The sequence below is a fragment of the Aulonocara sp. 'chitande type north' Nkhata Bay genome, linkage group LG3 (assembly GCF_057382095.1).
Source record: "Aulonocara sp. 'chitande type north' Nkhata Bay isolate Kocher_YH1m ecotype deep benthic linkage group LG3, A_spYH_male_GT1.1, whole genome shotgun sequence".
Lineage (NCBI taxonomy): Eukaryota > Metazoa > Chordata > Actinopteri > Cichliformes > Cichlidae > Aulonocara > Aulonocara sp. 'chitande type north' Nkhata Bay.
In genome coordinates, this window is record NC_141346.1 from 43,205,832 (window position 1) to 43,232,613 (window position 26,782).

Here is a 26,782-nt window from a genome sequence, read left to right on the forward strand (position 1 = left end):
GCGTATAAAAATAGAAACGAGAAAACTAATTTGCATACTTTGTCTAAAAATTACACTTTTCTTCACAATTAAAACAAATAAACGTACACATAAAAACTTAGAAGCGATTATGGCCTGCAGCAGTGCTTAAACGCACAGCTTACATGAACAAGAACAGCTTCTGTTTTTTGTCTCAAGTTCAAGCTGTAGATAAAATAAACAACAAAGATGGGACAGAAAGCCATTGTCTAGAGCTTTGGGGACAAAGGTTATTCCAGTTTGAAAAAGCCTTTATCAAAACAAAGTTAGTCTGAGATCAGTGCAGTTCCCCGTTACACCACATGGTGGCAGCAGATGATTAACCAAAGTGTTCCTCTCACAGAAACTGAACTCCAGTGAAGTTAGAGCTGCAAAATGTTAGGGCTCAAACATGAAGGGTGTTACTCGCAGTAAAAGAAAACAAGCTGAATTGTAACTGGTCGATACTGACAAGTGTTTTATTAGTAACACAGACCTGGAGACAGAGCCAATAAGAAGCCGCTGTGAGCCTTGACAAGACTGACATTGTTCAGAAGGCATTTAAAGATGGAGCGTCTAATAGTTGAACCGATACAATAAAAAGGGGAATGGGTAAAAAAATAAAATAATAATAATAAAATAAAAAAAATGCAAAGGGGTGGGAAGGCTGCAAGTTTGAATCAACTAACAAACAAACTGCAAAAAAAAAAAACAAACAAAAAAAAAAACAAAAACAGGAGATTAAGTGCAATTCTTATTAAATGAAACCAGGATGGCATCAAATAGTTTTTTAAAAATGAGGCGAAGAAATTGTTGTGGTATTCAGAAGTCATATTAGCAGATATCATGGTAACAGAGAAACAATCAGATATGGAAAGGCGGAACGGCAGTCCGTGTATCATTACAAGCCATTCTTTTCTTTTTTTTCCTCACAACTTTAAAGTGTTTATCAGAGTCCCATGAAGAAGTTTGGGAGAAACAGTTGTTGGTTATGGCTGAGGGAAAAAGAAAAAGAGAAAAAAAAAAAAACAAAGAAAAGAAACTTCGACTTCTTGGCTATTTGTCCAGAAAAAAAAATGCCTGTGGGTGGTATGTTGCAAGCAAGGGTCCATCAGTTACATCATTTAAATTGATCCAATCTTGCTGGGGGAGAAAAAAATAGAAAGTACCCTGGGAATTGATGACTCGCCGCTTGGGGTATGATGGTGATCTTAAAAAAAATAAATAAATAAAAAAAAAAAAAAAAAAGGGGGGGGGGGGGGGGGGGGTAGTTTTCTATTTTCCCCTACTCAGTTGCTCCAAGAGGTTAAGACAGTAAACTGATGAGTTTGCTGAAGTGCAGTATGTTGTGATGACGAAGAAGAGAGAGAGGAAAAAAAAAAAAAGTCTTTGTTGCATCGCCGATCCTCCTCGATCTCCCAACTTTATCTTCAAATTTTTTTAAAAAGGACTAATGAAGTCAGCAAGCGTACTCCGACTCCATACACACACAGTCAGTATCAGGAGCGATAAGGCAGAGAGGCTCCTCTTTGTTTTGGAGAAGAAAAAAAAAAGTACAAATAAAGAACCAAGAGAAAAAAAACAACAACGAAAAAAAAAAAGAAAAAAAAAAAAAGCTGGCTCCCCCTCCCTCCCCAGTAGTTCGTGGGTTCTGTTGATCCCATACTGTTCATCCTGTGTGAGGCAGTCACCTCAGGAGGGGCTCGGAGAGGGCTGGTGGGTCGTCTACATGGGAATGGAGGGCAGGGTGGAAGCCAGCAGAGAGAAGAGGCTGGTCAACAAGCCCGATCCCTCTCAATTCAGCCAATCACCAGAGCCGGTGCTGGTGGAGGTTTCGACTGAGGACGGAGCGGACATCAGCAGTGAACCTATGACAAACAGGAGGACATTTCAGTGTACTTGCTGCCATCGTAGCAGGGAAACCAATGCATGTTTAACACTTAGGACAAAAAAGCTCATTTATTTGTTTGAGTAAGATCAAAAGATCAGCCATGTTCACGCTGGCAAGTATTCAGAGTATTCCCATTGCTTCAATGCAACACATTAGCTCTCCTTTTCAAGAATTCAGTTATTTATTTACATTTCAGTTACCGTATTTACTGTGTAAATCTTAAATTCTGCTGTTCCTTTGATGTGACCAGAGAGAAGGATGCCACACAAATTCTCAATTTTTCTGTCTCCTTTTAACTTTTTGGCATGAAGCTGCCAAAAAGTTAAAAGTACATCCAGTCCTATACTTCTGTCAGCGTGTATGCTAAGTCAGGGAACGTGACGGCAAAGGTGATTGCTTTTATTCTGTGGAAGTATTCTTTGTGCAGCGGTAAAACAGGAGCAAAACCTCTGAAACTACAGCCAGTGACTTTTTGGTTCAGTCAATGATGCCAGCCAAAAGGAAACTGATGAGCCTGCTGCTGGTGTGTTTTGAGGAAAAGATGCTACCAATATCACACGCTGTGCAGAGGTAATGCCAGTGCACTAGAGAGGTAAACATGCAGAAGCTTACACACCCCATGGTCATATACCCAACATATACAAGCTAACTGCAAACCTGTGTTTCCTTTTCTCAGTAGATTACTTTTTCATATCAGTAATTATGTAATGTAACAAGTTACTTTTAACAGTAGCTTAATCCAACAATGGATAAATCAACCTGGTGTTAAAAATAACGCCTGACATACACATCCGAAAATCAATGATAAACACTCAGCATCTCCTTTGTTTACCTCATACATTACACACTGTGCAGGTTTGCCGTTAATTCAATTCTATTTTATTTATATAGCGCCAAATCACAACAACAGTCGCCTCAAGGCGCTTTATATGTTAGCCTTAGCTTTTCGTAGGAAACTTCATCCAGATGCTTGTCACTCTTCTGAATGAATTCACATGAGATTTCTTGTCTCACACTGAATAAAAACAGCCTTTTAAAGCAACTGAACTACTTCTAAGAGGAACTGCAGACAAAATGCATGAAACATTTTTTTTGTTGCTGAAACATGACGGGCGACTTATAAAGAGAAAGCAAGTAAAGCCACCAAAATAAAGAGATGATACTTTGAGTCCTTGTGGTCATATGAGGATTTAGTCTGGTGTTAACACACTGACAGCTTGTGAGCTTTTTGCTTTACATGTCTTAAACAACTCATTTAGAATGAGGAAGTATGCAAATAACCTTACAACAAAGTAAGCCATGCAAGCCAGTGTCTGCGTTATCCCTTTGCTTTCATGCAAGCTTTATTATGCATTTTACCTTAGTGCATCCAGCATAGGCAGCAAGTTAAGAAGTGCTGTGTCACTAGGGTCGCTGAACCAGGACTTGATGGGTATTGCATTGTCTGGAGGGCAGAAAACAGCCAGTCAGTTGTGTCAGAAAAATGGACATGGTAGTGATTTTGTGCTGCTTTTCTGAAGAAGCCACAGAGTGTTCAAGGAGCTTCGCACTTAATGTACTGCAACAGCATTTTACAACACAGGCCCTGAAGTGAAAACACCTTCGCTTATGTCCTTGTCACAAAGTTCAATTCTACCAAGACAAAGATTTGATTTAATTGATCTGTTAAACATGACCGAAAACAAGCAGCCCAATATATAACTCAACTCGTTAGCAGGTATCGTACCATTTCTCATTTATGTGTGTGTACTTACAGTGAGGGGAAAATTCAAATAATCCAGTGACCTTATGTATAATTAATACGTGTGAACCAAAAGCTTCAAACTACTCAAATGCTCCACTTCTGACAGTCAGTGAGAGGAACTATAACTAATATGGTCGTGTCATGCCCACAGCTCTAGCTGTGAGCACAACAGCCACAATCTTCTGCTGCTCACATGCAAAGGTGCTCTATGTGACCAAAATAACGTAGCTTCAAAGCATCCAAATAGAAAAACTTGCATCTATACTCTAAACCATTTCTTTCTTTGAGCTTGACAGGTCTAAGACATACAAAACAAAGGCAGAAATTGTATTTATTGCACTGTAAATACATTAAACAACTTCTAATTAAACTTCATATAGACGTAACTAATGTGATGTCACTCGTGGTTTCTGAGATCTTGTTTTTGAAGCCCATTTACACTTTGAAATCTTACCTGGATGGCTTCGATAAGCACCAGGCGAGTTGTCCAGGATAACAATACTAGACAGGTCATCGTGTACTACAGACAAGTCTTTAATATAACTACCTAGATCCAATGTACAGTGCTGGGAAAAGAAAGAAAAAGAATTAAATATAATCATCTACACCAACAAAAGTCAGAGTGAAAGCAGAAACTCGATCAATATTAGGTTTAACACAGGCTGTCAGAAGACAGCGTAGAGCAGTACCTGTCTGTAGTATCTTCGTTTCAGAATGTTCCTGTTGTTATCCAGTTTGTCTGCCACTGCCGAGCCGTAGATCTCCATACTGGCTGTGAAAACCACTAGCTCATACCACTGGCTCACCTATATACACAAGAACATAACAGTCTATGTTCACAAATTACCATCAGTGTTCAGCAAGTCACAAAGGGTCAATACAAAAAATAAATACACTTTTATGAGTGTGAGTGTGCAGTACAATGGAGATTAATGACAAGGATGACAGGCAGGATTTAAAGGAGTGACGATGTTTGTGATTTACTGCTTGTTACCGTAGCCACACACACACATACACACTCACACACGGTTGTTTGAATAACACTCACCACTTCTAAAAAGAAGTCAACATGTGGCCTTTTATGTACGAAGAACCTGACTGGGTGCTTATCAATGACGACCTGTAAGGAAAGGGGAAACGGGTGGAACCAGCTCATTTAGGCAGAAATGGTATTTAAACTGGGAGTAACTCATGCTCATATATGGTTGGCCGCCCGTACTTTGAGGATGAAGTCCGGCGGTGTGCCAGGTCTCACTGTGGGCCTCAGGACGCCGTCATGATGAGAGTGGATCAGGGTCTCATCTAGGTCCAGAACCAGAATCTTCCTCTTTACTGCATCTGCATTCATTTAATAACATCAAGCTTCATTTAGCACATCTACACAAACAAAATTATTAAGAGAAATTAGGCTATGTGAAAAATCATGCACTTCAGTACAACATGTCGGTGTCAACAAGCAGGTTTCTCTTTTACTTCTAACATGTCAAATAGGGCTGCCACGATTAGTCGACTAGTCACGATTACGTCGACTACCAAAATCGTCGAAGACTGATTTAATAGTCGACGCGTTTGAAGCTTTGTAAGATCCCAAAAGACGCAGGAATAAGTAGTAGGATTTAAGAGTGTAATAACGGACTGAAACAGAAGATGGCAGCACTGCATGTACAAGGATGCCAGCTGCCGTTAAACCCCGAAGAAGAAGCTGTGTCCCAGAATTCATAGCTCAGTTTCCAACAATGGCGGCAGCTAGTTAGTTTTAATATTACACTTATTATTCTTTCTGGGTCACAAAATAAACGTTTAACATATTTGCAGGCGAGAATGTAGCTGTGTAAACCTCAAATATCTGCTCAGTTTATCAGGACACCACATATTTTCAAAAGCGCTCCGACGTTTTCGGAGACATCTGTTACCCACTAGCTCGATAGCTAGCCAGGGGCAAGGCTCACTGGAGCCCGTGAGAACACCGGACTCCCAGCTAATTGTTTTCAAACCCACCGCCGTCTTTCACTACTCAGGTTAAACATATATAAGTCACTTAGATAACTTAAAAATGTTATTGTTTGGTTTTTTTCAGTATTTTATTTGTTCCTGAGTACCGTAATTGTCGGGCTATAAGCCGCTACTTTTTGCACAAGCTTTGAACCCTGCGGCTTTTAGTCAGGTGCGGCTTTTCTATGGATTTTCCATGATTTTTGTGATATCGTAAGACGATTTGTTTTGTTTGTTCCGCTGTTGTACGGCACTACGTTGCCTGGCGGAAGGATCGGGGTTCAAGAGTGGTATGTTAGTCACATGTCCGTCCGCCAGGCAACATAGTGCCGTACGAAGTAGCGCGAAAAACAAACTTCAAAGTAGCGCTACGCATTCAGCGGGAGTCGTGGATGACGAGCGGCGATAAACTTGCGAAAAGCAAGTTATGCCCAACTCCACCGGTGGATTCTGACAGCGTGGAAAAGTGCGAAAACATCCACGATCACCAACGGATTTTGAAGGGCTGGACTGCTGCATGATGGAGAGGAGGACACCGCCACGGCCCTTCTGAGGGTGTTCGACTCTGATACTGACAACGAGGATTTCTTTGGTTTTGAAAGTGACAACGAAGGAGAGAAGCGGAGAGTGGATGACGAAGCCATCCTGAGCCTGTTTGTATCAGACATTGGAGAAGAGGACTTTGGTGGTTTTAGAGCGCAGGAAGAAGAGAAAGATGGTGAATGACTGACTTTTCTTCTTGTTAAAGCCGTGTCACTGCACCTGAGCCTAAAAGGTAGTCCGAATCTATTTTTCTGGTGTGCTGTAGGTTACTGTTATGTACTACATGTGCAAATATGTACCCATAACTTGTTTTTCAAAATATTAATAAAAGGGGTGTGTCTCCAAACAGCCATCTCTTTCCTGACAATTCCCTTTGTGCATATTCTCTTACATATGATGAGTCAACATTGAAACACCTGCGGCTTTTAGTCAGGTGCGGCTAATGTATGTACAAAACAGGATTTTCCCCTGATTTTAGCTTGTGCGGCTAATATTCAGGTGCGCTTTGTAGTCCGGGAAATACGGTAAATCAGTTTGGCTGAGATTAAAGTTATAGTTTTTACACAGCTGAATAAACGTCAAGCAGACAGCTGATTATCAGAAGTGTGAGATGCTCGAGAATATACTCCGGTGTCCTGTTATATTTTAGATAGCAAGGAGTTTATTAAACTTCACCGAAACAATCTGCAAATTTCATTTAAATTTAATAAACTATCATCTTGTCTTTATTTTTAGTTAGCACATACCTTAAACACTTAAAGCTGTAAGCTAATGATAGTTATATAAGAGCAGATGCTGCTGGTACAATAAGCTGTGTTTTACGTCCAATGGATGATGATCTGATTAGTCGACTAATCGCAAAAATAATCGGTGACTAGTCGACTATCAAAATAATCATTTGTGGCAACCCTATTGTAAACAAGGAACTGCTTATTTTAAGTCTTGACCCAAAAAAGGCAAGCCATTTTATTTTTTCCAGAGTATTTAGACAGCACAGCGAAAGGACAAACCTTTACAAAGTCATCATCAGTTTTGGTGTTGTTAACTTCCTCAGTCTTTTTTCAGTTTTAATTTTTAGAACAGAGTGTACCACCATGTGTAAAGATCTTTTTATTATTATTTACTGACTCTGATTGATGCACTTAAATGGTATGCAAATAAACAAAAGGAAACCCATTATGTGAGTTTCCTCTATGCCTGGTGAGGATATAATGTACTCCACTTTAATTCAAAGTCAACAAGAAATGATGGGCTGAGTAAGACTTGTTTATGAAAAGTATCTTATAACAATATTATAACACATCCTCTTTTATAATTAATAGTGGAAATTAAAGCCCTGACACCCAGGTGCCTTCATTTTTTCCCCTCATCTCTTTGCAATCCCTGACTTGATGAGTTTCCTAATGTGTTTCCAGCCAATTCCAGTTACTTTTTCAGTAGACTCATTTATTCCCCCAAAGACACTCCAGCTGATTCCAGTTAAGCGCTTCGAGGACTGGGTAACCGTTTTAACCTTTGAAGCTGACCTTATTCGAATGCACAGATTTGGCAACCACACTGCCGCTTTACTTCTAGCAGAAATACCCACCATCTGCAGCTAAGTTAATGTACACTTATTCACTAGAGACTGGACCTGGATGTGCTGGTGACGTCAGCGGAATGAGTGAGAGGCAAGTAAAGTAGACTGAAATACAATCCTTCCTCTAAGTCAAGAGTGTGCTGTTGAATGAGCTCTCAGCTGACAGAAGGGAAGTTCATTCAGAGCACACAAACCAAACCAGTCAGTGCCTGAGCAAGTGGTGTGGCCCAGCCTGTAACATTTACATATCCTATCCTTTAATTCAAAGCAGAAAGTCTGTCTTTTTGTTTTGTTTTAATCAAAGATAACATTGCATTATGTGGATGCTCACACGTTGATACTGTTATAATTGTTAAGTTTGTCGGTTGGTGTTGGTATATACAGCTAGTGTGCATCTACACATTAGGCATTCACAACTTTAGCACTGCTGTCACACATCTTGAGGATATCTATGGTCTATATACTAATCCTTCATCACTAAAGACTCTGCGTGCAATGCCGTTTATAATGTCAAAGACTATTTACATTATGCAGTGTTGACATTGCTGTTAACACCAGTTATCTCACTCATGACTGTATCAGTTCGCTTCACTGGAAAATATTCAGTCGACATTTACAGCTCTGCAAAAAAAACCAACATTTGTTTTATGTTTACAATTGTTCTTTTTTTTACTTTAAAAACCAAATAAAGTCATCTAATTGAAATGCTGCAGTGCCAATATACAGCCAAATACCTTTTGTGCAAAACCACACTCTGTTGTTAAGCTGTTAGTTGGTTAAACAGCGCAAAACAACAGACCTATGCAGCAAAACAGGTTTATGAAAACAATTGACAAAAAGAATACAGCTGTGCATGAACCCATTTAATGCAACTTAATATTTGTATCTATAAAAGAAGGTCATGGGAAAAAAAAAGTATCTAAAAGCTAGTGTGATTTTCCTTATGGGGAGAAGCCAGTCAGTTTGACATAGTGGCCATTTAGTCTTTACTTAAAGGTGAACATGAGGGGGATAGTTTCCAAACTGTGCATCTGTTCCAGAAAAAGTCCCAGTCAGCACAATCACTTCTTACTTGACAAACTTGTTTATCACCTTCTTCTGTCCACATTACAAAGATGCTTTTATGGTTCCTTCATTTTGTGGCCAACACACCGATGTGCCTTAGCGAAAGCATCTTTAAGACTTAGCAAGATAAGCTTTTATACAGAGAAATACCATGAAAACAACAGTGTACTCACTGAGCCTGTTTCTGGAGATGGGGGACAGGGGCAAAGTGTCGTATCGCACCGTCTGATACTGGATTATCTGCAAATGAACACAGGGAATCAAAAAGCGAATTCTCAATAGAAAGAGCACATACTGTAGCATGCACTAAACACTTAAACGATGACTTAAATATACCACGACCAGAGCTTAAACTGTGATATATTTGACAATACCATACATACCAAGTACACAGAAGCCTCAAACCCCTATTTACAATCGCTCTGACCTCAAAGAACTTTTCATGTGATTTTACAGAAGAGGAAATGTTTCATCTTTTAGGAATCTTTCAGGGTATAACAGTAAAAACGGAAAACTAATTGTGCTTTGGGGTGATAAGAGATTTTACCAGGATCTGAAATTTTTATTTTTCAGCTGCTTAAGATAAAGCATTCTTAGGAAACCAGATAAAGTAAGGGGACAGAGGAGGGCACCACACTGAAATAACGAAGTGGCTTGCGTCCAACCCATAGCGCTTCCTCTGCTGTGATCCAAATGACTACAGCGAGGATCCTTCCCAGTGCCGCTCTTGCCCAGGGGCTCTGCACTTTTCTTCACAGGGCTATTTTTATCCCCCCCAGCTGTCGGTGGGTGTCAGCGTTGCATGGGGCACACACAGAAAGGGAGACTCACAGGGTGACTTTGACTGAGCTGCTTGGTACCTGCCTTAGACAGGACCTCCCTCTATGCCCCCCCGCGCTTGCCTGGCAGGGCAAGCCTGGGAGAAGCCTACTGTTGGAAGCAGCTGCTGGGTACCACGGGGGAAATCTCACCCCCGACTCAGCTCTCTGTATCTTTAAAAACATCCATCTGAAAACCTGGCACGCACACGTCCTGTGCCTCCAAACTAAGGCAACAATAAACAATAAAATGTGGACTATTTTTATTTGTTTTTCCTGCCCATCATCTAAAAAAAAAAAAAAAAAAAAGATTAAATTTTACATCAACATGTGCAGGGCTTTTTCCTGGTTTAAAACTGGTCTATGGGGGGGTGTGACTGTACACCCAGACAAAAGTGCCCTGCATAGATATATCTTAAATGACAGATGCCTGCCTATTGTCTCATTATTTCTAACCATTAGACAAACAAAATTATTTTAGTTACTAAATTAAACTCTTATTCAACAAAGATTACTTCACAGTCCTGATGTTTCCCCTTAGGGATGAATCAAAACCTCGTGGTGGGTGCCCAAATCTTTCAAACGCAGGAAAAACCCTCATGTAGCAGCGGGCCTCTGTTCCTTTAACCAGAACACTCAGGACATAATTAATGACTAGAAATGGACGATGGCAGCAACTAACATTTTTTCCCCTTAATTAATTTGTAAAACAATTTAATTAATTGGTTCGTGTTCGTTTCAGAGCTGAAGACAACATATTCAGGCTGCTTGTTTTGGATTAATAAAGACATTAATTTAACCATTAGATCTGCAGAAAGAAGATACAGCGGATGATTTGGAGCAACGCTGCTTTAAAAAAAGTATATTATTCATTAATTAGTTATGAAAACCATTGCAGATTTATTCTTAATCAGCTAATCAGTGAAGTACAAATATCAGCTATGTAAGCTGGTAGTTATTTTTTGCTTAGCCAATTGTTGCATGCAGAATGATAAACACAACGATTATGTAACACTGATGTGGGTAAGATTAATAACCAACCACCTCGTCATTTGTTGACATGGGATAGCGTGCCTGGGATTATGACCGGTTCCTAAAATACATAATCCAATTAATCTTATCTTCATTTAGATCTACGTATTGTGGATAAACAAGAGGTTATTATTAAATGTAGAAAACTGGTTATCCCAGTTGTGAGAACATATATATACACACACACTTCCCTCTAAACAGCCCCAACCCTAACCCCGCCATATCAGCATAATAGATGCCCTGCACTTGGATCATCATGACAAATTTCCAGTGCATCACAGACCATGCACAAGAGAGCTAAACTGCGAGAGAGAACGAGAGAAACAGAGGCAGAGAGAGGGAGAACAGTGCACTCTCTGTGCTGACTTAATCCCTCTCACTTCAGCCACAACATGGACTGAACTATTCACACTCAGGGCCTGAGGTGTTACTGCCACACAATCAACTACAGACAAACCTCTAAACAGCAAGATGATTACAACACACGAGGCAGTCCTCCAAGCTTTGTTGGTTTGATATGGCGCTTGAGCCGAAGTCCACTCATGTTACACCACATATGCACATCTATTAACGACACCACGACACCTGCGCATATGTCTAAGTTACAAACCGGTGGCTTATGTCACCTTAAATGCCATGTTTATTGTGGAGGCATTTCTGAGCGATTGAAGGTGACCTGCACGCTTAATGCACTTTAAATTTAGGGTTTGGCTGTAGCAGCTTTCACTGAGCACTGCAGCCGGATAAAGCAGTCCTGCAATTAAAAAAGACAAACAAAAAAACGACACAGTTTTGAGGTTTGACCAATCATTCATAAATGAATCTGCAACAGTTTTGATAACTTATCATGCAATACATGTGGGGGGGAGGGGGGGGGGGCTAATTATCGAAAGGTTTTAGATTTAGAAACATTTTGACATTTCTTTTTAAAAATTTAACTAGCCTTTTAGGTTTTAGACCATTTAAAGACTTGTGACCATAACCTAAAGAGATTTGACAAGTACCAATTTAAAATGAGATAATTAGTGGAACTTCTAAATAATTAATTAAAGCAGTCATGAGGATATTTTGGCGCACTTGACTCACTGACTCATTATATACTTCATTTGCGGGAATCTGTCTGATGCTTTACAATAAAGGTTCAATTTACTGTTTTAACTAAAAGAAAACTTAATTGTGGAAAAAATAGTTGTTATAAATAATTAAGCAATACTTTTTGATAACTAACTGGGAGGCTGAGGCTTCTGACATGTAAAAAACTGTCATAATATTATGACATCTCAGGTGGAGAGCGCCAGTAATTTGGCTCTCTGAAAACCAACCAAGCTTTTCATCAGGTGGGTTTCATTTAAAACTAAAACATTCAGGCACACTGGGGTCATGGCAGAGTAAAGACTTGCACGGAAAAGTGTCACACATTATTCAAAGCCCCTCTCACCGTTCGTAGGTGCTTCCTGAGGATGTACATGATGAAGCCCCATATTCTGGACGTAACGCCGAGAAAAGTGCGGATGCCAAGTAAACACTGCCGGGTCTTCAGCATGTTAATAACTAGGCAACGCGGTTTTCACCCAAGTTGCTGGGAAGGGGTAATTACTGAAAGGACTTGCTTACCACAGAGTCAAAATTCTGGTGTTTAGCCACAGCCGCCAAACTAGCAACTCTTAATTATTGGAGAGGCCAAGCAAACGTGTGAGTACCTCGCTCTGCACAATTGCGGCACAATTAGCATCAAACAGGGTAACTTCGCATTGTAACGGTGACAAGCAAACGATGAGGTGGTCGAAGAAAAAGCCGGAGAACGACGACTGCTGCTGTGTGGACCTTAGCACGCAGCTCGTTGACAAGCTAGCTCAGGAGCTAGCTGTATGTATACCAACTACCGTTAGCTCGTAGCCACCGAGCTACCGCTAGCTCGACAGGGTGACCACCTTGAACCTTGGAGAAAAATAGACCACAAAAAAGCTGTGGGGTCCTTTCTTGACAGGCACCACTTCAACGCGACTTGAGTCTGTGCGGCTTCCGAATGGAGACAGTGTTGCAAAAGTTCCCCAAAGACTAACCGGGCCGGTTAAAATCAGTTTGTAGTCCAGTGGAAATCCGGAATGAAACTGCGAGCCGCCATCGCCGCCTTGCCGTCACTTCCGCGACCAGCTTGGTTGCGCGCAGCACGTCCACGTGGAAAGAAAACAAACCTACGAGGACGAGCATGTCAGCTAAAACCTTCAAATTAACACCTTTTAGTTTGCTCTTTAGCTCTTCAGCTGTACTCTTACATAAATACTTATGGGGAGTTTTACGTAAACATAACTCTTGCTGAGAAAGCCGTGTGACTTGGTGGTAATGGACGGGCCTGTATATTTTTAAGAGGAAATGTAATGATTTATTGGAGCATTGTGTATCTTGTATAACGACAATATCAAACCAAACTGAAATGAATGTGTGACTGTATTTGACAGCTGTCAGTAAATCACGGACTTGGTAATTGTAATTCAATGCTAAAAAGTTGCTTGAATCAAATTTCTGTAAACTATCAGACTATTAAATCTGACACTGCAATTGGCATCGGTGTTCATGTCGAACTGTCGCTCAAAACTAATTATTTAGTGCCATCAGACCTACCTGCTGACATCATCTATAAATCAGTATACATTTTCAACTTCTTTGGACTGCTCCACCACAGTGGATCAACTCACCCCCTCCCTAGCTTCTCCTCTGTTGCAGCAGCCCTCTGCACATCCTCCTTTGTGACATCCATGAACTTCCTCTGTGGCCTTCCTCTTTCCCTCCTGCCAGGCAGCTCCAACTTCAAAATCCTTTATCCAATGTATCAACTATCCTTCCTCTGTACATGTCCAAACCATATCAGCCTTCGTTTCCAAACTGCTCAGCCTGAGCTGTTCCTCTGATGTACTAATTTCTAGTCCTGTCCATTGTGGCCACTCCTAATAAGAATCTTAATATCTTCAGCTCTGCCACCACCTGTCTTTTTGTCAGTGCCACTGTCTCCAAACCATACACTGTGGCAGGTCTGAGTACCACCTTGTAAACCTTCCCTTTCACAAATCATATTTTAAACATATATTGATTATAACTCAACCTCAAAAGCTCATAAATTTAAAAAAGTATTTAAGTATTGTACCCAAAAGAGCAACTGGTTTGAGATCATTTTTGCCAATGAGACAATATATATCCGGGACATTTTCTGGTTGTGAGCAGCATTTGATTTAATTCCTACTATAGGATGTGGCAGATGAACAGATATCCAGGATTTTTAAGATGCACACAAGTAATAAATACTGTTTTGTGTAAGAGAAACCTGTTTGTTTGTTTTTTTGGTCTTTAAGCACTTGTGAACTGTCATTTATTTTTGTCCCAGTCACTGCAATAAATCATAGTGCAGAAAAAAAAACAGTCATTTCAGTGCAAAAGTCACAAAATCAAAAATCAATTATTTTGTAAATAACCAACCAGAAAAAAATAAATAATTTATCCACAAACAACAACATTAAGTTTATATTTTTAGAAAAAGTGAAATGATAACGTCTCGTACATATCCAACAGATAACACACATGAAATAAGTTTAAAGCATTGAAAGCTTTTCAGTCCTTCAATGGCAAAAAAAGCAGATGAAACGTGGATCTTCAGCAGATTTTCCTGCCTTAAATCTAAACATCAAGATCATCATCAGGGTCCTCCTGGTCGTAGTCATCGTTGGCATCGGGTTCATACAGAATTCGACCGGAACCTGGGCCCGATTGCAGCAGAGCGGTTTTCCTGCAAGATTAAAAGAGAACTGTATCTTTAGGTTGTTTGTTAAAAAAAGTTTTAAAAAGAAAGAAAGAAAATCAACATATATTAGATGTGGTCACTGAAAAAAAGTCTGACTTCTCTTTGCTGAAGACAAAGGGAAGAGCAAGTTTCTCCTTGGCCTCGCGCTCTGTGTCAGACAGGCGAATGTTGAAGGTCAAGTTAGCTGTTGGGTCCATCTACAAGACACAAAAAGGACACTTACGTCATAACAGGTTTGCTTATTTATCCATATAATGTGTGAAGCTGTTGTACACATGTTACGCTGTACCTGCTGTTCCTCTGGTTCAGTCTGTCTGCGTCCAGCATGGCTGGTTTTACTCACTACAGTAACTGAGAAATCCCCTTTGATGCTGAATATCTCCTCCTAATGACAAAAATCAGAACAATAAATATTTCATAAAAGTTGTAGGAATTTAAAATAGTAATTAAAGTTCAAGCTCTTCTTACATCTTGCGTAACTTTCCCCAACTTTGATCGCTTTGTTATTTTTGCCACCGCTTCATCTCCCTTCGTTCCAGGTGCCACTGTGATAACTGAAGTAGCTAAGTGGCAGACGCTTCCCACAGTACCCCTCTGGTGCATATCTGCGTGGAGCAGACCAATAACAGCTCTCACGGCTCCCCCTAATGAAAACAGAACGTAATCGTTAAACAGGGGAAGTGCTGCACAGCCTACTAAAAATAAGCCACCCGTGAAGGACTGTGAACACAGAGAGCCTTTTATCCATAATATGCTTTTTAAAGAAAGATAACCACTTAATAGATTTTTGGGGGTGAAGCCAAGACGAGCATCTTTTCTGCGTTACGTTTTGTTTTGTATCGCTGCAGATCGCACAACAGAAATGCTGATGCGATCCGATTTGTGGTCAATTAGGCTCAGGGAAAGATGGGTAAAAGGTCAAAGCATTAAAAGCATGCTCAGATGCTGGGAGTCAGACCTCCTCCCATTCTGTAAAATTACTGAATACATGGGCCTTAAATCACACACACAGAGACACAGAAGATACATTATCACCTTTCTTAAGCTGCTGAAGAGTCTTGCAGACAGCAGGTGGACTCATGTGTCTCAATATCCATGACAGCGAGTCGATTACTAAAGTCACTGGTTTGGGGTGTGATGTTTGTTTGAGCAGATGAGTGAGTTCCTCCACACAAAACTGGTGAACTGTAAAAGCCGACCGATTAGTCCACCCAAGGGGGTCCGTATAAGCACTGTGAAAGTGCAACCTGAAGTAAAAGAAGCACAAGATGAACGTTTGATTCCATGTTAAAGATCCAGAAATGGTGTCAGCGGAAGGAAGGCTGTCAAGAAGCTATTGTTAAGGAAACAGTGAGAAAGGGCTGAGGTATGCCAGATTACACAAGAACTTGGCTGAAAATCAGTGAAAACAGGTCTGATAGAGTTATGAATCCACATTTGGACTTCCACATTACTGAAGCAGTGTGGGACCATCTCAACAGCAAACACAACAAAATCTAAAGAAAACCTTTGAATGTCCTTCCTAAATACTTAAAGAAATTGCAAGAAAGCTGCATGAGAAAGTTCAGGCTGTGTTGAAAAATTAAAATTGACTGAAATTTTAAAACATCAACTTTAAAGAATTTTGAAAACTCAGTTTTTGCCCTGAGAAGGCAGGGACCGAGGCCTTCTGAGGAAGAAAATAGTCTGCTGTAATAGAATCTGCCATGTGCACCAAATACATCAAGTATTTCCTTGTGTATCATGTTTCCATTTAGCTGTCCAATGTGTGGGTCTTTGGTTAGTCTATATATGGTATATGGCCATTAGAAAAAACACATTACACACTCCTTTAATGGAGTAACAATGGTTCACACTGGAAAAAATTGAAAGCAGGTACTGTTATGCATTTCGCTTGGTAGATGAAGTAAACTTTTAAGCAAAATCACATCATTTGTTGTTGATCAAATAACTGTTTCAGCATTAAAGTTCAATACCTCTGAGTAGATGCTGTTAATCCATCTTTCAGTTCTTCCTCACTGACATCAAAACCAAGCACGTGGACAGGTTCTTCTCTAAAATCATAGCACAGGCCAGTTACTGTTTAAGCCAATACACAACTTAGACATATTTTAGGCAACAATAGGTATACAAGGAAACACGGTTACATACTTGTTCAATGCGGCACTGATGAAGCTCTTAAGTAGGTGCTGCCCAGAATAACTACAAGAATCTATGAAAGTATAAATTACATCAATTAATGTCATCATTATTGATAACAATGTATACTTATGGTCGACAACGTTCACATATTTACCTTGTATTATAAGAACCGCCCCAGTATCAGTGCCTTGCAATAGTTCAGACAACATGGTAGCATCAGCTAGTAAGCTTGCCTCTGCTTCACCGCCATTTAAAACATGAATACTTAAGAAAACATGAGTAATTTGCCTTCACGAGAACGACATAGCTTAAAGCTAACAATTATAAGTACCTAAAGTCGCTACAAGTAATGTTTCGCAGGAAAATAAAGCTTTCCCTGTCCAGTGAAAGTACAGCAGATTTCGCTAGCTACTATGTTTGGGGTGGTTAGAGTAAATAAAAAAAACTTCGTATCCCATAGTTCCCTGTGACTTCAATCGTCTTCATGAAGGAAAATGTAGTTTATTAAACGTTTACGCCCGTAAACGCGTTTGGTGAAAGGCTGAAAACTAAACTACGTTACCCAGCATACACTGCAGCACACCCTTCGCTGGCAGCCTCAAGAGGCTTCTGCCGCGCACGAAGAGGACCGTGCGGAATAAAAAGCCCCAACTTCGGTCGTTTTGTATGTCTACGACGAAGAAACGAAAAACTTCATCGAGGGAAGTTTCCGTCATGGATCTGCAGTGATTCGCAGCGTTAATTAAATGAAAGTTTACACTTCTGTTGTGGTTAGATTAGTGCACTGACGAAGAGTGGGAGATTTGTGAACAAGCGACGGTGGTATTAGTATTTTGTCGGGCTAATAGTGTGGCGACAGGTCGGTGGTGGTTTGCCCCCCGTTTGGGATTCCCCCTAGAGGGAATACAAGGACGACTTCGACAAAGTGTGGAGTTTCTTTGAACGACAGCATCTTCGATCCTCCACACACTTGGCTTTCTGCTGCCAAAGTTTCCCGGTGCTAAGGTGCAGCCACGCCGGGAGAAGGCGCAGAGCGACGGCCGCCACTCTCCGGCTAGCTCGCCTGCTGTTTCTGCTTCTCGGATCGAGGCCGTGTCGGCGAGGCGACAATGCTTGACATAATGTCTGAACACCAAGGTATGCTTATGGACTATCAACAAAACCCAACGAAAAATAGTCCTCACTTGATGTTAATCTGTTCATCGCGTAAAGCTGTCGTTTTGAGGACAGTAAGCTAAAGTGAGTTACGGCTAACATCGTTGTTGCGTGTGTTGTAATAATGTCACAGCTCGATATTGACCGACAGTCGGACGTGTTGTCGTTAAACTACCATGAAAGTTCTTTAAAAGTGAAGACTGTGTGATTCCAACTTTTTGTACAGTGATTGTAGTTCATAGATTTGATGTTAACATTTATTACACAGTTCCCGTTAGCTTGCTAGTTAATTAACGCGCCGAACCACATAGCTTAATAGCTGCATAGCCACGGTTGCAAACCAACTCACCGAAGCCTCTCTAACGTGTCAGTTGAGATAACATGGCTTAAAAATATAATTCAGAAAAATGCCCCCCTTTTTTGGACATTAGCTCAAACTTCAAAGGTAGCCAGCACGACACGCCCGATTAACATTAGCCGATAGCACAAAGCTATCTCTGCTATGGAGCCTCCCACTACTGTATCAAGAAAGCTACCTTGGTTTGCTAGCTGATCAAGAGGCTGTTAGCCACAAGACAACCCTTAAAAATATCAAATTAAGCCTTCGACCACGCAAAACTATCGTTGTAAAAGCTCAGTAAAATGAAGTTACTCTCTCTTGCCCGTTTACCGTTAACGCTACAAACTGCATAACATTCAGTTAGCTTCCCCTCTAAACGTCACCTAGCATTAGCATACACACAAAATGTACCAAAAGCATGGTGTCCAGCAAACAGACGCGTTTTTAGCAATCCAGTCAACTTTTCCTTATAAACTTGGCGTGAAAACAACGAACTCTTCTTCTAGAGTGATTTTTACACACCCACTAATTTTGTGAAGTTCAAGCAGTCACAAAGTGACACCGGTTGCGTTGTTTAAGGACGCAGAAGTTGTCTTGAAGATGTTAGTTGGTCTTTTTTTTTCTTTTTTCTTTTTTTTCGCTCAATTGACCTTCAGTCAAATATGGACGTTAATTTAACGTAGCTTTTACAAACACACTGTTTTCAAATAAGACCAGCATGCGCTTCATCGTTTATAATCCCGATTAAGGTATTGAGCCGTGTTAGCAAGCTAATGCTAGCATTAGTCCACTCTCTCGGCAACGGAATGCTTTGTAATGTAGTGGCTGTTAAGCAGTTGAAAAGTGGTCACTTGTGACTTACAGACTTTTTTTTTTTTCTTCAACAGATTCACTGTTAACGTGTAAAACGGAACCTCTGGTGAGTATTTTTATCATTTGAGCACTTTATTTGACTCAGCTGCCCTCTGTTGTGGAGGGCTGTGTAGGTTAGCTTCACTCTCTTAAACAAAGACATGTTTCCTGTAGCCCCCAGAGAAGAAGAAGAGGACTGTTGAAGACTTCAACAAGTTCTGCAGCTTTGTCCTGGCTTATGCCGGTTACATCCCCAGTCCAAAAGAGGTGAGCTGTTGCTTTTTTTTTCTCTCCCCCCCCCCCATTTTCTTTTTAACATATCATATTAGATGTAGTGACTACTTTGCAGTTTTGACAGAAGATGTTTTTGTCTGCTTTTATAGGAAAGCTCGTGGTCCCCAACATCATCCAGCTCTGCACACAGTTCGGGGTTGTCAGCAGATGGTGGAGGTGGAGGGAGCAGCTCCAATGGCAATGCCTGGGCAGATGGGGGCTCCGACATCCACACCATCCATACATTTGTCCGCAAAGCTCGAGCAAATAAGGGCAAAAGTATTCGGCGCATGCACTCTGACAGCACCCTGCTGGATAAGATGCAGCTTAAAGACTCTCTTTATGAGACCCAGGCCAGCACTAAGGGAGAGCGCAAGAAGGACAAAAAACTGAAAAAGCTATCACTGGATTCTGCCATGGGAGCAGCAGATAGTGGCAGCAGCGAGGGTGAGAAAAGAGCCCGCATCAAACGCAGCAAGAACTCAAAACAGCCCAAAGCTAAGAAGCTCAAGAGTTCAGCTCCTCAAAGCGAGACTGACTCCGAGGCACGGAATACGCACTCCGAGGTACGAGCTGGCAGGGAGGAGCTGCCGGGGCACGGGGGCTCCTCTTCGAGCATGCAGAGCATGGGGAAGGTGCAGCCAGACGAATCCATCAGGGAAGCAGAAATGAGCTCCAGTGAGGGTGAGACATGGATCGCTGATGAAGACATTATGGTGGAATCGGGTAAGACACTGTAATTTTGACCTTTTGTCTGTTATTTACTTGGTGGTTGCTTACTTTGAACCAACTCACAACCATAATCCCCCTGTAACTCTGGTCTGTTTATCCACACAGGGGATGATTCATGGGACTTGATCACCTGTTACTGCGGGAAGCCATTCGCGGGACGGCCGATGATCGAGTGCAACCAGTGCGGCATATGGGTGCACTTGTCATGCGCAAAGATCAAGAAGTCAAACGTTCCCGACATCTTTTACTGCCACAAGTGCAGGGACTTGAGGCGGTCGGGACACAAAAAAGACACTTAAAGCTGAGCAGGACTGGAGAGGAAAAGGAGCGTTTGATCTGTTTTTGCTGTCGTCTGACACTTAACTTTCTTTGATGCCTACAGCCAAAACAGCCTAAACTATCACCTGGAGGGCAACTGTAAAGTCGGTTTGTTGGATTTCTTTCGACAATCACAACCATTCTTATTTATCCCTCACGTCTAGTTTTCGTTCCCCCTTTTGCTACTGTGAAGAACTGGGAAAAAAAAGGCAATATTGACAGTTCTTAATTGACGTCAGCATTGATTGGCTTTAGTATTACAGTTCTGGTGATGTGCATATACTTTTTTTTTTTTTCTCTCAATAGTTCTCATATTGACTGAAGGTCCACTTTTGACTTGTAAATTATTTCTTGCGCATATTGACAAATTAGTGAAAACCTTCTCCTTTGGTCTCCGGAGTACCACCCTGAGCTTGGTCCAATCATTCCCAACCTTAAATCAATACAACACATGCAGAGTTGGGGAGAGGGAAGCCCAGCTTACATTGTCAGTTAAGAGGTGGATAATGTCACTCCTGTTATTACTTTATACGCACGTCATAATGCTAGACGGGCAGTTCGTTTTGGTTTTGATCGTACTCTGGTAGTTTGTGTTCAGCTTTTTCTTGGGTTGTCTTTAAGCCTCCTGAAATAAGAAGTTTCAATTCATTGACTCGGATAAGATTTATCACTTTGCATCTTCATATGCATCTAGTTGTACTCAAACTATCCTTTCAGCAGTGCACTTTTAAAACCTAAATACACCCCCGCTTTTTTTTTTTTTTTTTTTTTTTTTTTTGAAAACCGGACTTGGTCATGTGCATTCATGACAGCGTGCTTAGTATTTCTCACAGTCCGGCTTATTAATCAGTTAGCCATTAACCGTGAGTCAGTTTTTACTTATGTGTTTGTTTGTTTTTTGTATTTAAATCATCTGATATCGGGGCGGGGGGAACGTTGCTGTAAGACGACTGGTTTGTTGCCGTGCTTTACGATGTCAAAGTAGCTCTGAGGCGCGTTTATGAATGGTTGTTTAAAAAAATATATATATATATATATATGTATTTTTTATTTCTAGGCTTTCTGAGGAAGGGGGTGATTAGAGATGCACCCCGCATCAGAAAAAGGACATATGATTGTCTCACATCGAGAACAAAGTTGTAGTGTACAGAAAACAAGTTGAGGCTGTCTAGGTTGTCATTTTGTTTATGTTGTTTGGTTTTACCATGTGCGTTTTTTCTTTTGTTCGTGGGAGAGTCATCGTAAGTCTCCAGTAGCAGTTGCATTCTCCGTACAACTTAAAATTCTGTGTACATATCCTGTTCTTTGACAACTGTACATATGTGAAAGTGAAGAGAGAATACTCAAGCAAATTCTATATTTTCTGCAGTCTGATATTGTTTTGGTTTTTTTTCCTTTAATTGTAGCTTGAAAAATAAAAGTCTTTGGGAACATGCTGGTTGAGTTTTTTTTAATTTTCTTTAATAAAATGACACACAAAAAACAAACAGTTACATATCACATTTTGTTAGGTGTTGGCACACAACAGTGTTTGTCAGGTTTTGTCTTCTACCAGCAGAGGGCGACAGCTGGCAGGAATCTCACTCGTTAGTATGGCACAGATACTGAATAAATGCCAAGTTATACAAAAATTCATGCGTGATATTTAGTAGGCTTTCTAGTTCTGATAATCTTCCCTGGGGAGGTCTGGTTCATCCTGCAAAACAAATATATAAATGCTCAGTTCTTCATATTAGACAAGTGCAAGGTTTTTAAATTATTAATGCTGAAGCATTGTTGTAGGGGCTAGAAATGGCTACCAGTGTCACAGAAAACTTACACAAGCCATGAAAGATGATAACTGCATATGCAAATAGGCCATTCAAGCAATAATGACTTCAATGACTCAAGCATATGTATTTATGTATATTTTAAACTATTAGATATTTGTTCATAGAATACAAGTTTAGGAATAGATTGCTTTCTTTGCACTGAATGGGACAGCATATAGTTCTGTTTGCATATTTTTTACTTTGCAGTCTGCTAAAAATAATCTGAATAATAACTTCTGTTTAAAGCTAAAGCCATCGATGTTTCAGGCCCACATGTATACTTTATGTATCAACAGTGCGAGTGTGTTGAGCTTGTGGCATTTAAATGTCGCTGCGATGCAGGTTATTTGGTGGGAAAATGGGGATAAGTGTCATTTGCCGCTCACCATTCGGGTTCTGAAGCTGGATATTTGAAAGCCGCCGATGGGGTCCAGAGGAGCGACCTTCCTCCTGTAGAGAGGAAGGCAGTCAGAATTCAACACAACATCAGGGAATCAAATACGTGCAAGCATCAAATCAAAAGACATCATTTGGTTCTGGACTGATCATTTGATCTTCTCATTTTTACATCAGAATTACATGTATTTTGGCCAAGAGCTAAAAATCTTCAAAAGCGTTAAGATATTCATCTTCATCTACTTGACTCCAAATTTACAAGTGTCCTTTGTTGTAAATTACATCATAGGATTAATACATCTAATATAAGTAACAATCATCCCCATAAATCATAACTTGTCAGTTTATATAAGCTGCATAAGCACATAGTTGCTGTATTTACAGCTAATTTGCACTATTTACACCTTTTCTCTATCACGTGTGGCTGTATAACCAACTGTTCGACAATATCTAGAGCCATTTGTCCTAACCTCTTCTCATTGGCTTTCCGGTTATGCTGGTGCTGGTTCGGGTGCTGCCGCTGGGCGGGAAGGTGTTCTGTCGGGGCGATGAAAGTCTCTGACTGAAAGGAGCCATTGTCTACATCTCCCACCATCCCCCCTGCGTCACCCACAGAGAGGTCGCTCATGTCCAAGTGATCGAACAGGTGGGAAAAGACTTCTTGGTCCATTAAGGTGTCCTCCTGAGGACGTAATCAGATCATTCAATAAGATGGAAAAGGATTAAATGCCAGTAGCTGTTTAAATTGCTTGTCCGAAAGTGGTAATAAATTTAATGTCTGTTAATAAAAAAAACAAAAAGGGCTTACCCTCTTGTTTCTGGATCTGCTTGGTATGACAGCAGCAGATATCTCCTCCAGCAGCAGGTAAAGAGCCAGGAAGGGCAGCATCCATCTAGAGCCAAGCATCTGCACAGCGCAAAAGAGAGATTGTGAGTCTTGATTCCCTGTAAGGGTGCAGTCACACAACAAAATGAATCTGAAAACAAACCCTTTGCTCACCTTAAAATCTCTGGTTTTCTCTTTGGATTTCGACTCTAAGCTGTCTCGGGTCCCTCTCTGCTGACCAGTGTGGAGAGGAGGGTATTTGTAGCCATGCTTCCAGGGTGGGTTTATATTTTGGGACTATTATGGGGCTGTTTAGGCTAAGTGTGTGTATGTGTGTGTGTGAGAGAGACTATGTGACTTCAGACATGCCAATTAAACCTGCCGCCTCGCTTCCTTAACATCATTATTGTCAATCATTATTGTCAAAACCTTAAGAGATTTTAGGTTCAGACAACATGCCCTGACACACTTACATACAGCTACACACACACATGGCTTCGGCCCCACCACGCCCTCCTCCGCTTTCATTATTGCTGCTGCGGACAGATGAGAGTATGATAAGACCACTTAGTTTACAAGCTCGCCCGGAGTAATGCATACCCTCAGGCTTTACATCCTCCCATGTCATTTATGCAGGCATGAAGCTGAGAAGCATGAGTGAAAACAACATCTTTATACTCTTTACACTGTATCACATCGAATGCTCGTCAGCCCGGTTTTTACAAAAGCAGAGATTTAGGTGGAGTTATGAACCGTGAAGTGATCTGCAAATGCAAGCATGTCGATTTCTTTAGGATAAGATAGCTTAACATAAGATAACACATACTTTATTTACTACTATGTCACAGCTGTCACAGAAGAAAATAGCTCAAAAAACAAAATTACACTAAACAAGGAGCTCAGTTAAGACAAAAAAGCGAAAAGCTCAGAATCTCAGTGTGATACAATGAAGAGCTTAAATGTCAAATCAATGCAGGTATCGTGGTATGAGGTAGTAATCTGTCCTTGTGGCAGTGGAGCTCAAACAGGTGTTAGACAAAGTCTTCAGCTGCATGTGCGTTAAGTGGAGCAGAGGCTGGTCATGATCCAAAACCACTGACCACAGCTGGAGTCATTTGAATGTCCTCCATGTCATCTCTCACTGAATTAAGCAAGGGCTTCCTTGAAAAGGAAAAAGTCATTTGGGTGGCATCATATGTTCCTCCTAAACCTGCACATATTGTTCAGCATTAGTGGTGCCTTCACAGATGTGCCATGTGCACTGATGTACCGCCATACCATTGCAGATGCTGTATTTTGAGCATACAGCATCTGTGAATGTTTGAAAAACAACAACACAATTTTTTACTCACCATTTTAAAAGACAACTTTTCCACCTCGCCTTAAAGGAACTCAGGCGCAGAGAAGACACTGCTGTTTGTGGAGACTGTTTTAACATTTGTGTGTAAAGCAACTATATTCTTTGAACATGGTATTCAGAGGTGCTCCTAAGCTCGTGCAGTGAATTCAGCTACAGACATCGAAAACTCAGCTTATGTTATTTCAGCTGCATTATTCTGTCAGGTTTCTATAGACTTCATTTTCTTCAAACAAGTTCCTTTATGCAGCCTATAGTAATCAGACTTCAGCATACAGGGAACTTATTTTGAAAGAGTTGAAAGATTAAAAGACTTTTGCTGCACCGTGCAAACATCAGATGACAAATAGCATCTCAAATGAAGGTTCATTCTCTCTCTGATAAGAACAAAATATGCTGTGCTCCTTTTGCTCTCTGCTGGAAACCGCTATCTGTTTAGCATCCACCCAGTGAACACATAACTTGCTCAGTTATTACAGAAACCCATTTAAATGCATTTTGCAGTAAATAAGTGTATCTAGATTACCTAATTGATCATTAATAATTACTGACAAATGAAAACTGTAGTAAGTTTACTAATTAATTAAAGTATTTGTGTAAGTCAGCTTGTTTTTGTGTCGTAAATCCCCAAAGAAAAGGACCCATCCACAGCAATCAGAGATAGCATCAGTGTGTGTGGTTATCTAAAGCACTCTGCTTCGCCCGACTTCAAATCACCACCCCACTGAGACCACACAGACAGCCCTCTCCACCCGTCTTCCTCCCGCCGGCCTGCTGCAGAAAACAAAACACAGGAGAGACAGTGTAGCTGGGATGGATAGAGATTGGCAGAGGATCGGGTGGGGCCGGTGGGGGTCTACTCGAAGGGTATGCGCTTTGAGACACGTTTTCACTTTTCCTCTTTTTCCGCCCTGTCCTAATTATTTCTATTTTGGGACACTGAGGCTCACCAAACATAGAGCCAGTGTTGATAGATCAGTCATGTATAAATAAGCCACGACAAGGCTGGCAGCATGTCAGCACGGGCAGAGGCCAGATAGGCTGCACTGATTACCCCCATTATCGGGGACAGGCCTCATTAGGAGCCTCGAGCTGGGTGTGCGACTGTACGTGTCCTTTTGTTACAAAACAGGACCAAATGTCCTCCCGAAGATGTAAGCGTGAGGATCATCTTTCAGATGTTAGGACATTTTGTTGGCTCTCGTGTTTAAGAGGTTACAGGTTTCAGTAGAGAGGATTGGTTAGAGGCTAAAGGCTAGGATTAAGCCAAACAAATGCTCCTGCGTCTTCGGTTTTTAAAGATGTGCTACGATACGACTACTTGCACTTGATCTGAGCCTGTTTTTTCATTTTGAGACTGAGAGGAGAGTAGTGATGCCTAGGCAAATTTAATCATGTTTAATAGCTTAATGTTTATTGAGTGTTACTGATTTTCTATTCTCAAAAAATAAAAAAAATCAATCAATCAATAAAGCAAATAAACCAGATCACATAAACCACAATGCACACAGTAAAATTTGCACACACAAAATTGTCATTGTGTGTTTTTCTATCCAGTGCATTGGCAGTGTGTTTGGGATCATTATCATGCTGAATAATGAACTTGTCGCCAATCAAACTCCTTGGAAATGGTACTGCATGGTCAACCAAAATCTGATGGCACTCTTCTACCTCCATAATTCTATTAATTTATACAAGATCTCCAACACCACTGGCTGAAACGCAGCCCTAAAGCATGACAGGTACAAGAACTGGGTTGGAAATGAGTGAAAAAGCAACCAATGAGCAAAGAAAAATCTCCAGAAAGCCTGGAAACTATTGCTCATGACCACTTTTAAAAAGAAAAATTAGTGGTCTTCTATGTCTGGCTCATTGGTAGCAAAATACTAGAAATAAGTGGAGGCTTCACAATTTTGCACAGTACAGTGATTGGTAGTATGTGTCCTGTGTATGGCCCTCTCTCTCTCTCTCTAACTGTGTGTATGAGCTGACACACTCCGCCCCGTCTTTTTGCCCTATAAGTATCAGGCATTGCAGCAGGTCCCAAATATAGACTCGCAGAGACGATCCTCACTCACAAAAAATATTAATGAGAAAAAAAAAAAAAAAAAAAAATATATATATAT

At 40.8% G+C, this 26,782-nt stretch overlaps 4 protein-coding genes across 4 annotated transcripts; 1 reads left to right on the forward strand and 3 right to left on the reverse strand.

The window, feature by feature from the left end:
• Window positions 1-458: 458 nt before the first annotated feature.
• Window positions 459-12,813, reverse strand: ctdnep1a (CTD nuclear envelope phosphatase 1a). The gene is made up of 8 exons (XM_086282217.1): window positions 12,100-12,813; window positions 8,985-9,051; window positions 4,852-4,970; window positions 4,681-4,752; window positions 4,322-4,438; window positions 4,087-4,198; window positions 3,248-3,332; window positions 459-1,865 (listed from the first exon to the last, which is right to left on the reverse strand). The coding sequence occupies exons 1-8, from the start codon at window positions 12,202-12,204 to the stop codon at window positions 1,805-1,807; spliced, it is 738 nt and encodes a 245-aa protein (XP_086138343.1). The 5' UTR covers window positions 12,205-12,813; the 3' UTR covers window positions 459-1,804.
• A 1,349-nt stretch (window positions 12,814-14,162) lies between these two features.
• On the reverse strand, window positions 14,163-18,593 carry elp5 (elongator acetyltransferase complex subunit 5). The gene is made up of 8 exons (XM_086282206.1): window positions 16,751-18,593; window positions 16,606-16,666; window positions 16,431-16,508; window positions 15,490-15,701; window positions 14,923-15,098; window positions 14,744-14,839; window positions 14,551-14,651; window positions 14,163-14,439 (listed from the first exon to the last, which is right to left on the reverse strand). The coding sequence occupies exons 1-8, from the start codon at window positions 16,803-16,805 to the stop codon at window positions 14,331-14,333; spliced, it is 888 nt and encodes a 295-aa protein (XP_086138332.1). The 5' UTR covers window positions 16,806-18,593; the 3' UTR covers window positions 14,163-14,330.
• Window positions 17,167-21,701, forward strand: phf23b (PHD finger protein 23b). Its single transcript, XM_086282194.1, has 5 exons — window positions 17,167-17,733; window positions 18,979-19,010; window positions 19,118-19,210; window positions 19,327-19,942; window positions 20,054-21,701. Exons 1-5 carry the CDS (start codon window positions 17,706-17,708, stop codon window positions 20,245-20,247), a joined length of 963 nt encoding a protein of 320 aa, XP_086138320.1. The 5' UTR covers window positions 17,167-17,705; the 3' UTR covers window positions 20,248-21,701.
• A 52-nt stretch (window positions 21,702-21,753) lies between these two features.
• LOC147335794 (uncharacterized) lies at window positions 21,754-26,088 on the reverse strand. The gene is made up of 5 exons (XM_086282230.1): window positions 23,474-26,088; window positions 23,282-23,380; window positions 22,944-23,155; window positions 22,464-22,527; window positions 21,754-21,962 (listed from the first exon to the last, which is right to left on the reverse strand). The coding sequence occupies exons 2-5, from the start codon at window positions 23,378-23,380 to the stop codon at window positions 21,924-21,926; spliced, it is 414 nt and encodes a 137-aa protein (XP_086138356.1). The 5' UTR covers window positions 23,474-26,088; the 3' UTR covers window positions 21,754-21,923.
• Window positions 26,089-26,782: the final 694 nt, after the last annotated feature.

What these genes read in the sequence shown, in the direction of transcription:
- LOC147335794 (XM_086282230.1), bottom strand. Translation starts at nt 23,380, where the DNA reads ATGCTTGGCTCTAGATGGATGCTGCCCTTCCTGGCTCTTTACCTGCTG. An exon ending in GCAGATCCAGAAACAAGAGG is followed by an intron (nt 23,156 to 23,281) that starts GTAAGCCCTTTT and finishes TTACGTCCTCAG; the next exon opens with GAGGACACCTTAATGGACCA. An exon ending in CCAGCTTCAGAACCCGAATG is followed by an intron (nt 21,963 to 22,463) that starts GTGAGCGGCAAA and finishes TTTGTTTTGCAG; the next exon opens with GATGAACCAGACCTCCCCAG.
- elp5 (XM_086282206.1), bottom strand. Translation starts at nt 16,805, where the DNA reads ATGTTGTCTGAACTATTGCAAGGCACTGATACTGGGGCGGTTCTTATA. An exon ending in ATCAGTGCCGCATTGAACAA is followed by an intron (nt 16,509 to 16,605) that starts GTATGTAACCGT and finishes CTATGATTTTAG; the next exon opens with AGAAGAACCTGTCCACGTGC. An exon ending in TCTTCAGCAGCTTAAGAAAG is followed by an intron (nt 15,099 to 15,489) that starts GTGATAATGTAT and finishes TGTTTTCATTAG; the next exon opens with GGGGAGCCGTGAGAGCTGTT.
- ctdnep1a (XM_086282217.1), bottom strand. Translation starts at nt 12,204, where the DNA reads ATGCTGAAGACCCGGCAGTGTTTACTTGGCATCCGCACTTTTCTCGGC. An exon ending in CATCTCCAGAAACAGGCTCA is followed by an intron (nt 4,971 to 8,984) that starts GTGAGTACACTG and finishes AAATGAATGCAG; the next exon opens with ATGCAGTAAAGAGGAAGATT. An exon ending in AACGAAGATACTACAGACAG is followed by an intron (nt 4,199 to 4,321) that starts GTACTGCTCTAC and finishes TTCTTTTCCCAG; the next exon opens with CACTGTACATTGGATCTAGG.
- phf23b (XM_086282194.1), top strand. Translation starts at nt 17,706, where the DNA reads ATGCTTGACATAATGTCTGAACACCAAG. An exon ending in ACATCCCCAGTCCAAAAGAG is followed by an intron (nt 19,211 to 19,326) that starts GTGAGCTGTTGC and finishes CTGCTTTTATAG; the next exon opens with GAAAGCTCGTGGTCCCCAAC. An exon ending in AGACATTATGGTGGAATCGG is followed by an intron (nt 19,943 to 20,053) that starts GTAAGACACTGT and finishes TTATCCACACAG; the next exon opens with GGGATGATTCATGGGACTTG.